The sequence below is a fragment of the Sorghum bicolor genome, chromosome 6 (genome assembly GCF_000003195.3).
Source record: "Sorghum bicolor cultivar BTx623 chromosome 6, Sorghum_bicolor_NCBIv3, whole genome shotgun sequence".
Taxonomy (NCBI): Eukaryota; Viridiplantae; Streptophyta; class Magnoliopsida; order Poales; family Poaceae; genus Sorghum; species Sorghum bicolor.
The window spans coordinates 52,233,407-52,245,110 of NC_012875.2; the positions used below are offsets into that span (position 1 = coordinate 52,233,407).

At 41.8% G+C, this 11,704-nt stretch overlaps 1 protein-coding gene across 1 annotated transcript; it reads left to right on the forward strand.

Annotated features, from left to right (window-relative positions):
- LOC8055930 (eukaryotic translation initiation factor 4G) lies at positions 3,358 to 11,683 on the forward strand. Its single transcript, XM_002446829.2, has 10 exons — positions 3,358 to 3,512; positions 3,991 to 4,172; positions 4,272 to 4,408; positions 4,646 to 4,771; positions 4,901 to 4,965; positions 5,046 to 5,105; positions 5,288 to 5,479; positions 5,564 to 9,870; positions 11,093 to 11,287; positions 11,380 to 11,683. Exons 2-10 carry the CDS (start codon positions 4,015 to 4,017, stop codon positions 11,681 to 11,683), a joined length of 5,544 nt encoding a protein of 1,847 aa, XP_002446874.2. The 5' UTR covers positions 3,358 to 3,512; positions 3,991 to 4,014.

The window sequence follows — 11,704 nt, forward strand, 5'->3', positions numbered from 1 at the left end:
GAAGAAGGAATCACTCATTAGCTCTATTTAGTTCAGGCTAGTTTAGTTGGGAGTTAGAGTTGAGTCTAACTAAGCTTGGTTTTTGAAAGTAGTCTTCAGGAGTCTGGTATAGCTCTTGTATTATTTCTTTTTAAGACTTGAGTTATGAATATTACAATCATATGCAACGTAGGTGAAAATTTTAGTGCGGGTTGTTCCTGGAGTATGAGATGGACTCAACACAATATTGTTTGAGCCTCCAATTTGGATTGGAAACCCGTCTTATAAGGAGGTAGTTAAGAGGGAGAATGTCCTAGAACATCTTTGATGTGTTCTCCACATGCTTGGGCCATGCTCCAACTTGGACTATGGTCCTAAGGATGGTTACTAAGCCAAGGTGATGCCACAAGACTTGGCAAAAGCAACAACATGTCATGATGATTCGAAGACCTTGTCGACATGATGTTAAGCTAGGACCATATTCATTTAAAAGCTTACATCAAGTAGTCATGGACTTCAATCACACTCTAGATGGAAGATAAATGGCTTTCCTAATAAAGTATTGTCTGACTGTCAGCGAACCGAATGTTGGGCTTCAATGGCCTTGCACTCCAAGATTGGTCTTGTGCATGGTGTATCCAAGTCCCATAAGTTGTAGAGATCATGGAAGGAACCCCACCAAAGTTCATCACATCTTCAATATGTTCCCTAAACATATTCAAGTGACCAATATTAGGTAGTAGCCTATTCTCATTTATTTCACCAAACAAATTTAAGAATGACCTCACCTTATTTTTAACTTTCATGGTTGTACTAAAAGTTTGCATGTCCTCATCAATACATCGCACAAGCAATACAATCTACTAGGAGAAGATAGGGTAACCACCTCATGAGGTCCTAAACCTATATAAATTTTGTGTCACATATGCTACTGTCTAGATCTACTACTCACAGAACACTCCACATTTGATAAGGAAATAAAACATGCTCTAAATCTCCCACATATCTTATCTTTTAATGTTGAAATGGCTCATTAGTCCACTAGTGTGCTTGTTCTGGTATTCCAATGCTTGTGCTTAGCCAAAGTTTGAGTGACTACTAGTTAAGATTTCTAGAAATTCTTTATCCTCTTTAGTGTTGTTTTCAAGGCAAACCACAAGTACAGAGTAGAATTTTGCTTTGTGTTTCAACCATGTTGAGCATACTCCCTATGTCTGTGATGGAACTCTATTCGCTACCTGAGATTGCACATAACAAGATGGATATATACCATCAAAGCCAAGTTCTTTTGGCGAGGAGCTAACAATAATATTAGATACCATATGATGAAATGAGAAGTTGTGACCAGATCTAGGCCACAAGGGGTTAGGGACTATAAATACAAAGGCAATGAATGAATGCTTAGTGGGACATGCACAAATTCTATCCCATCCACATTCACAATTTTTCTAAAAAACTTTACAAATCATGTGATCCTCTGCTCCCTACTTTGAACTAGGGTTTTCTTTCTAAACCCTAATCCCCTTTCTCTCCACTTCTAAGACTTGGATGTTTCAACATGTCCTCCAATGACTCCATCTTTCCTCTATCATCCATCGTCACCCTCGACACTCAATAATGGATCGTGAAAAAAACCTAGGGCTAGCAGACTTGGTTGGGCTCCTAAGGAGAGGAGGTTTAACATGGACATAGATGAGAACTGGGACATGGATCCAAGAGGAGTGAATAGGATGATTGAAGGCATGTAGGGATCACCGCCAGCGGCGGGAAACACACGACCTCCCTTGAGTCGCCTAGAAACCTAGGCGCCGAGGACGTGTGGTCTAATAATGTTCACTTGCATAGCATGTGTGTTAACACATGTACATGCAAAAGGTGATTAGGTTTATTAACATAACATAAGGATATGTAATTATTAGACATATCACGCATACTCTCTCTCCATCCTAAAATGCAAGGACGAAGCTACCTACATGGTAGTGAAAGTTTTAGAGCTAACTATCATAAATTTTTTTGGTGATGCACACCCCTGAGCTCAAGTACATGCACCCACAAGCTCAATAGCAGCAGGCTAATAGGTCGAACAACATGCAAACTGGGTCCAATAAGCAGGTAAAACAAGAAGCCAATAGTGTGCGTTAGAGCCTCCACACAATCGTCATGGTTTGTTTGTGGGGATAAATGCTGATAGATGATGAATCTACTGCTCTACTGGCCTACTGCTTGTCAACGTGCTTTATTCCTTGTTATTTGCCTTTTTTTCTTCTTTCAATCATTTTATTTCTCTAATTTAGTTCGAATCAATGCTTTACCTCTAGATACAAGCTGGTACTCAACGCCGTCAACGGAGACGTACCTAGAGTTTGAATGATGATAACAAAGTGAATGAAGAATATGGCCGAGAGGTCATACAGAATAATCTATAGACCTGGCAGAGATGTGAGTTTTGTTGAAATTACCTAAACGTATTGTATTGCTTGCTAGTATTATTGTGGAGGTGCCGCAACAAGATTTCTATCAATAAGACTTTCCCAAAGTATCCAGCTGTTTTTTTTTATGACTTGCTTGCCTTTCATTATCAGCTGGCCGAAGTCTCAAATATGATGAGATGACATTCTGTATGTTGACATACTCTAGTATCTTTTATTTATGCAGAAATGTAATATCTTGGAAACTTCTCACCGAGCTATTTTGGCTACAGCTGTCACTGAAATTTCGTTGTAGCCTGCTCCTTGTAACTATTGCATACCGCATTGTAAGGCTGGAACCCAGCACTTAGAGCGTCCTCAACGGGATGAAATCGCCAGCCTTTCTAAATTTCTATTGGCCGAAAACGATGGCAGCACGTTAGCATCATAGAAATAGCTAGTCTTGCACGTTTACCGAAAATTTCTCTCTCACAACTTGTATACGTACGTCCACGCACTTCTTTGATTTGCTCGTCCTCATTGAGGACGCCCTTAGCGTTGTGTTTTTGGCTAATGTCTGAACCGAAGACTAATCCTGGCACAGTATGTGGATTAGCTAATGTCTGAACCGATGGCTTTCATAAAAGCAGGTTAATAACCTTTTATTTTTACTTAAAAAAAACATGTTGAGCATGCTCCAAAACTGCATCTGGCCGGGGAGCAAATATGGAGTGACGTGCCAAATAACATGTGGAATCAGTAAGACTCAGATCCGATGTAGTGGTAGCACCTTACTTTACTAACAGTAGTAGCTGATAGCATGTTCCAGAGAGCGGTTTGCGCTTAAACCCACATCCACTAATCTCTCCATTGCTAATCCTGGCACAGGTGGTTAACCCGAAGCACACGCGTCCCGGCCTTCCACTTGTCTCGCCTCCCCACCCCACCCCACCCCACCAACACCCTTCAGTTCCCTCCAAATTTCCCCCGGCCTTCTCGCCCTCGTCGCTCCGCCTCGCTAACTCGCTCGCTCCGCGGCCAATTTCATTCCACCTCCGCCGCACCGCACCGGCACTAACCCTAAAACCCGACCGTGCTTCCTATCGTTGCTTGTCGCCTGATCATGTACGACTCTCTCTGGGGATTTTCTTTTTTTTTTCTCCGCGCTCGTTCCCCTCCAGATTGTATCGCACTTTTTTTCACTCATTTATTGGCCTTGTCTCCTCCTGGAACTTGCATGTTTCCTGCAATTTGGTTATTAATCTTAGTTGCATTCTACAAATATTAAGGCCTTGTTTAGTTCTAAAAAATTTTGAGAAATTGACACTGTAGCACTTTCGTTTGTATTTGACAAATATTGTCCAATCATGGACTAACTAGGATTAAAAGATTCGTCTCGTCAATTTCGACCAAACTGTGCAATTAATTTTTATTTTTATTTATATTTAATATTTCATGCATGCGTCTAAAGATTCGATGTGACGGGGAATCTAAAAAATTTTACAAAATTTTTCAGGAACTAAACAAGGCCTAACCTAATTTTTGATCCAAACTCATTGTGGGTGCGAGCTTCAAACATTTTTTTTCTTTTTGGGTGTTGCAGAGATCGAATTGAAGCGGGGAATATATGTACAGGAACCAGTTTAGGTCGGATCGATTGAACGACCACGCCACCACCGCGCGAAGGCCCGGCCGCGGAAGCGGCAGTAGCACGCATTGGGTCGTCTCCGGCGGCCGTGGAAGCACCGCTCCGGCTGCGCGGCCGCGATCGCCGCCCTACCGGAGGTGAGACACGTGTTTACTGTTTATTGACGAGTATATTGATTATTATGATGTTTACATTTTTATTTTTTTTGGTGTGCCGTCGATTGCGTCTATTTGCAGCGGGAGGCCCGGGAGCGTGCAGCAGCAGTACAGGCCGAGGTCGCCAGCGGGTGCGCCAACCCAGGGGAATGCCACTGGCTGCTGTCCTCCTTGTGGGAGTGCTGCCGCTGCTGAGCACAAGGGACCAGTGAACCAAGGTGCAAATGTCTGTGCTGTGTGAACTTCTGTAGACATCACTTTCATTTTCTTTGAGCGTACTTGCATGCTTGAGTGCACAGAAGAGTGTGGATGTAGATCGTGCCATTATGTAGTGTTGCCACATGGAATTCTATTGTTTTTTCCTATATAACCCTTTAGCTAATATATATCACATGATGAACCATCTCGCTAAGCTTTCTTCTTAGCGAAACTGTCTGATTATCTCTCTTTCTTAGAGACTTTCGGATCACTGGATAATGTGAAACCTTCCAATGTGCCTGCTCAGAGTGATGTTTTGAGCTCAGTCTCTGCTGAAGGAACCTGGGCAGCAGATTCCCCAACCCCAACACTACAGACAAAAGGTTCTGCTTTGCAAGAATTTTGAGCTTAACATGATAGCAGCAACAAGTCCTCTAATTATATTTTGAATTGATTGTGATTGTAATATCGGATAAGATTACCTTCTGAATCCTGATGATGTTGGTCCCCAGGATATTCATCCCCTCCATTTACTCTTCAGTTCGGAACTTTTAGCCCAGGAGTTATTAACAAGCAGGTATATGTTCCTTGTTCAACTATTTTCTGTTGGCTTTTCAGTTTGCTACCTGCTAATACTTCATGCGGATCTTCTCGCAGGAAACTACTTCCTGCACATCCTCAGGCCCTCCTGATCTGAATGGGAACAAACATGAAAAGGTCTGCTCATTTCTCATGATTTATAATACATTTTTGCGGAGCCATTTAGTAATATGACTGCATCTTAATTTGGATCATCATGCTTCTCTAGTTTGCAAGTGAATTGAGATACCATATATCTTGCTTTGCATTAACTTTGTGCTTCTATTTTGCACTTACCTATATATACGTGACAATTTCAGGCCTGCCATGGATTACACTACAACCCTAATACAGTTTCCTCATCTCCTATACAAGAGCTGCAAAAGCAGGAAGCAAGAGATGATTTGGTTATTGGTGGAGAAACTGACTTAATTGGCAAATATAAGAATGTTCATGTTCCTGAATTGCATGAAACGCAGACAATGCTCAATTCTGTTCCTCCAACTAGCAAAGTTAGTACCTCAGTCAAACTCGCTAAGTTGCTTTACGTTTACAACCTTCTCTAAATTAATTGATTTATATTAAATGGTCTACAGGTGTGCACAGATTCATGCAAGGTGTTGCTCAGAACTATGTCTTCCCCAACTCAACAGCAGTGTCAAAATCAAGAAGAAACAAAAAACACTGTCAGTGCTAATCAGACTGACACTGCATACAAATATCCTGCCACCAAGCCCAAGATAAGCGTGCAAATTCCAGCTTCCTATACTCCCAACATGGCACCACCCCAATTTATGCTTCCAGTACCAGGGAGATCAATGCCTGTGGCTTTCCAGCAGAAACAACCTCAAGTGCCCATTGAATTCAGGGGGCCAGGTTTTCAAATGCAGTCTATTGGCTCCGTATCCGGCTCCTTGCCTGTGAAGATGGCTGTCCCTCTGGGTAATTCACCTCACATACAACCGATGTTTGTTCATGGTGCTCAGCCTCGTGCATTCCATCAGCAATCCTTCATTCACCACGGACAAGGCTTTGGATGTGCTCCTCCAGCTAACTGCCACCTTCCTCAGTTTGGCAACATGAGAATTGCGCAAGAGTTATCTCAGCAGCATCCTAGAAGCAGTGATGAACAGAAGAGAACTATCAAGATAACACATCCAGAGACACATGAAGAACTGATGCTGGATAGACGTGGGCATTCCTTTATAGGTGTTCCTGCTTCTGGGCAGATACCTTTAAACAATATAAACCAGCTACCTCACTCTGTTCAAACATTTTCTCCACTTCAGAAAGTGTATTATCCTAGACCAGGCACGTACAATTCAGCACCTATCTATCTTCCCAACTCCACTGCTGTCCCTCTTGCAAGTAGGCAAATTTCCTCCAAAATTCAACCCCCGATGCATGGTTTTGATTCCACTAATAGCAACCAGCCAATTACTTCCATCAGACCTCCTATGCCGACATCTTGGCTTGATGCTACTTCCAGGCCATTGACAAATTTGCATACTGCTTCCGAAATCTCAAATTTCAAAGGGATGCTTCCATCAAGCTTACCTGCTCCAGTTCATGTTGAGCTAAAGCCGCCTATTACACTCCCTGCTGAAAAGAATAGTGAATCTACCATATCAAATCAGCAAAATTATCGCAAAATTGGGCCAGAAATGTCTCCTGAACCTGTAGATTTAGTTTATGAAGGAAGTAACAAGGATTCTGTTGCAACTTGTGATATAAGTTGTAATTTAATATCTCAGGCAGTTTCAACCCAGCAGGCACAGACTCGACCAGCTTCAGCTGATCATGCCACACCAGCTGTAGGCCCTCAAACTATCTTGACCAGTAACCTGCCTTTGGAATCTACTGCATGTTGTAAATCTTCAGTAAAAGCAAAACCTATTGAGGTGGAAGAATCGTTAGTGGTTCCAACAACTTTTTCATCCCATGCAAAACTCGAGTCATCGCATACTGAGGCTTCTGGCAGAACTGCTAGTGTCATTTTGACTGCAACTTCATTAGTTTCCAAAATTGATGGGACGTCACCGACTAACAGGAACTACAAATATCATGGCAATAGCATTTTGGGGAAGCCTCCATTAATTTATGCACAAGAAATGGTGTCACCAAAGTTTGCGGGGTCTAATACATCCCCAGAAGGTCTTGGAAAGGCAAAGGTGAATCCAGTTCCCTTCCAAGAAAAGTTTTCTTCTGAACTTAATGATTTAGTTCCATTGCAAAACCATGACTTCATGATAGAAGAACATGTTCCAGACGAAAAAGGAATGTGCTCAGAGTCAAAGACAGAGCAAGTAGATGTGACCGCGCCAGGTACTGCCTTTGGGTTGGAGGATGACACTAGTGTTGCTAAATCTGGAAGATTTCATGCATGTCACCAGTCAGTTGATTTGCATCCTTCCATATACATTGGTGGTATCCAAACATCAAATGACAGTCAGCAACCTTCATCGGATGCAGAAATCATAACGTCTCAATCAGAGAACAAGCAGAATAACAGTAGAGTAGACTCTGCAAGGGATGTCAAGAATGCAGCCCCTATTTCTACTTCAGCTATCTCCCAGAGGAAAACGGAACAAGAGAGGATTGATTCAGAAATATCTAATCCTTGCTCCACGACTGCTGCTTCAGTGGTGCAAACAAAAAAAGTTGTTTTGGAGTCAACTAAGGCCAAAAGTATCAATGGACGAAGAAAAAAACGAAAGGAGACACTTCCTAAGGGCAGTGGACAGAAGTATTATGATCTTGATAGTGCACCCAGTTCTCTCAATGAGAATGTCGAGAGTTTTGTTACTTCAGAGGATGTTCAGTGTTCACTGAATTGTACATGGGATGCTGAAAAGGACAATTCAACTGGTGGGAATGATTGCCAGAACAGAAGTGACTTGTTCAGCTGGGAAGATACAGCTGAAAACTCTGCTGAAAAGTTGAAAGTGCTTGGGGGTACCCATTCTAAAAGTGGAGCAGAAGTAAACAAAGATAAATCTGAGTTTGAACATAAAAAGTATTCCCGGGATTTTCTTTTAACATTTGCACAAAGCTGCATCGAGCTTCCTGCAGGTTTCATGATTGGATTGGATATTTCCGAAGCAGTAATGAGTGTACATGTTGGTGCTCCATTTATAGACAATACTCAACTTAATCCAAACCATGCAAGGATAAAAGATCGAGGTTCCCGAGCTAACCGTCATGTGGCTGGTAAATTCGATGATGATAAGTGGAGAAAACAGTTTGGTTCTCCTGTTTCTGGACGTAACCAGCTTTCTGACAATGTTCATCAACCTGCCTTCTCTAATTGGGATGCAGTACAGCATGTTGGGAACGGATCTGTAAGAAGTATATCACAAAGCCAGCCATTCAGTCAATATAGTGGTGAGATGCTCTCCAGAGCTATGAAAGAAGTAGTATCTCAGCGCAGCATGTCTCGTGGCTCTGTTGATGAGAGGTGGCAACATAGAACTAATGCTCAGGGTATTTCATCACCTTCTCAAGTATCTATGCCAGTTATGCACAAAGCTGAGAAAAAATATGAAATAGGTAAGGTGTCTGATGAGGAAGGGTCAAAACAAAGGCAGCTGAAAGCTATTCTGAATAAGTTAACCCCCCAAAACTTCGAAAAACTTTTTGCGCAGGTTAAGGAGTTGAATATTGATAACGTGGTCACACTTACTGGTGTCATATCTCAGATATTTGACAAAGCTTTGATGGAACCCACTTTTTGTGAGATGTATGCTAGTTTCTGTTTCCGGTTAGCTGGTGACCTACCAAACTTTGTCAAAGATGATGAGAAAATCACATTCAAACGACTACTTTTAAATAAATGCCAAGAAGAATTTGAAAGAGGTGAAAGGGAGCAGGCTGAAGCAGATAAAGCAGAAGAAGAGGGTGGAGCGAAACAATCTGAAGGCGAGAGAGAGGAGAAACGGATTCGAGCACGGAGACGCATGCTAGGAAATATTCGATTAATTGGGGAGTTGTACAAAAAGAAAATGCTGACCGAGAGAATAATGCATGAATGCATAAATAAACTGCTAGGTGAGTATCAAAACCCAGATGAGGAAGATCTAGAGGCTCTGTGCAAATTGATGAGCACAATCGGGGAGATGATAGATCATCCCAGGGCAAAGGTACATATGGATTTTTATTTTGACCTTATACAGAAGCTGTCAGAAAATGTGAAGTTATCATCCCGTATAAGATTTATGCTGGAAGATGTGATTGACCTTAGAAAAAACAAGTGGAGGCAGAGAAGGAAAGTAGAAGGGCCAAAAAAGATAGAGGAGGTCCGCAGGGACGCAGTAAAACAGAAGTTTGGCCAATCAACTAGGTTTGGCTCTTCTCCTAATTACAACTCATCTGCTACTTGCATTAGCTCTGGGTTAAGACCAGGGCCTCCAGATAGCACACGTGGATCTTCTGCCTTGGCTTCTCGTGGATCTACTCAAGTTCGTACATATGGATCCCAGAATGTTAATCTAGATGCTAGATATCAACCTTCAAATAGAGTCTTGCCTGTTCCACTCCATCAAAGGCGTGCTGATAAATCCATTCGCCTTGGTCCTCAAGGTGACTTAGGAAGAGGAATGTCACTTTGTGGGAAGCAACCAGTTTCAAATGACATTTTGCCGGAAGTTCCTTTGAATAGTCATCATGGTCAGACATCAGAAAACTCAAGAGACAGTTCATTTACAGGAGTGACAAGTAATCCAACAAGCTTCAGAACCAGCAATACATCCTGGGGAATGGCGGATCTTTCTTCACCAGTACCGTCAACTATAGGTCAAACGCATACATCCTCCACAGTCAGAAAGGAGATGTGTGCTGAAGCGCAGACATTCCCTGAAGAGGTTCTTCAAGAGAAATCTATACTAACCATAAAGGAATTTTACAGGTAAGTTCCCACCTGTCATGCTTTATTTGATATTCTGCAAATGCTATATTTGTGTGTGTTTCTCATTTATTACAAAATATATGCTGAGAGATAGGTGTCTATTATTAGCACTTTAGGATGTTTTATTTAAAAGTATTTCCCTAATATATCAAATTTGATTAATTGGCTATTTTGTAGGGTATAAAATCCATTTTAAGCCCTTCAATTGTCGTGCAATTCCAATTTGTAGCCTCCAAATTTATTTTCCTCCATTCCAAATGATAGTTCACTTTAGTTTTGCCCTAAGTCAAATCTCTCTAGTTTTGACCAAGTTTACAGAAAAATGCATCAACATCTATAGCATCGGATTAGTATTATTAAATTATCCGTGAAATATGACTTGACGGTGCATTTATTTGAACTTGTAGATGTTGATATATGTTTTCAAAACGAGAGATGTTTGACTTAGGACAAAACTAAAATGAACTATAATTTGAAATGGATGGAGTACTAGACAGCTTACACTGGCGGGAAGGATGTTTTCATCCAACATGGCACATGCGTTGCAGTGGCTTTACCACATGGACTTATTTTAGGATGATTCAACAGGCCAATCAGCATGGTCATGAAACAAATAAGCCAAGTAACAGTGAAACCAAAAGAGATAGGATTATGGGGTGAAAGCAGTGACACCGTAGTTCAAGGGTGTACATTTTCTGGTTTTGAAATCAAAGGTTGAAAATCAAACTCCAACGATTGTTGAAGGGTGCAAAATGGACTTTACATTTTTTTTTAGTCCACAGATGGTACAAGTGAATCCCATGTAGTTATGGGCCCATTTTAGGAAAAGAAAACTATGAACTCACATTGTATGGTGTCCAGAATGTTTTGTTTATATTAATCCTTTGATAGCTACATCTTTAATTTGGTAAAAAATCTAATCTGCTACTATGATTTTATAAGAAAGAAAAGGTCTGCCTTTTGTGTTATCTTTGTTTGTGATTCTTTCCATTCATAGGTAGCCTTCTTTTATAGCATATGTTCATATACAAGCATAATTTTTGCTCCTCAGAACGAATTTGTGTATACCATAACTCAAACAGACTATGACTAAAGAGTTATGCATGTTTGATATTTCTGGGAAACTGATTAACAGAGGGGGGCAAACATAAAACCTCCTACTTATTAGTTGCAGGTTGCCATACTTTTAGTGTTACACTGACATAATATTTGGTGCTCCCAGTGCTAAGGATGAGAAGGAGGTCGCTCTGTGCATGAAAGAACTGAATGCTCCCAGCTTCTATCCTTCCCTTGTGTCCCTTTGGATCACTGACTCGTTTGAAAGAAAAGACCTGGAAAGGGAACTCTTGGCCAAGCTTTTGGTGTACTTGTGCACAGCTCAAGAGCATTTGCTGAGCCAGAGGCAGCTACTCCAGGGGTATGGTTCATTTGCATATAACCGAAGTTCATCGTATAGGTGGTTTGTAATTGTTTCAAAGCCTCCATTGACCATCTGCCTTTTTTTGCCAGATTCCAACATGTTCTATCTACCTTGGAGGATGCAGTGACCGATGCGCCGAAAGCAACCAAGTTCCTGGGCCAAATATTTGCCAGAGTCATACTGGAAGACGGGATCTCACTGACGGAGGTAGGAGGGCTGCTGCAGGAGAGGGATGGCAGGGAAGAACCAGCAGGACATCATGCCCTGGACGACAGCCTTTCATCCGAGGTTCTGGGGAGCATGCTGGAGTCCATCAGAGTGGAGAGGGGCGACAACGCAGTGGACGAAATCCGCGCAAAATCCAACCTGCAGCGGCCCGGGGTGTGCGTCTGACGCCTGATCAGGGATTCAGGG

Excerpts from the sequence above, each read along its gene's own strand:
- LOC8055930 (XM_002446829.2), top strand. The coding sequence starts at position 4,015 with ATGTACAGGAACCAGTTTAGGTCGGATCGATTGAACGACCACGCCACC. Across the intron at positions 4,772-4,900 it reads CCCAACACTACAGACAAAAG|GATATTCATCCCCTCCATTT; the intron begins GTTCTGCTTTGC and ends GTTGGTCCCCAG. Across the intron at positions 11,288-11,379 it reads CAGAGGCAGCTACTCCAGGG|ATTCCAACATGTTCTATCTA; the intron begins GTATGGTTCATT and ends TTTTTTTGCCAG.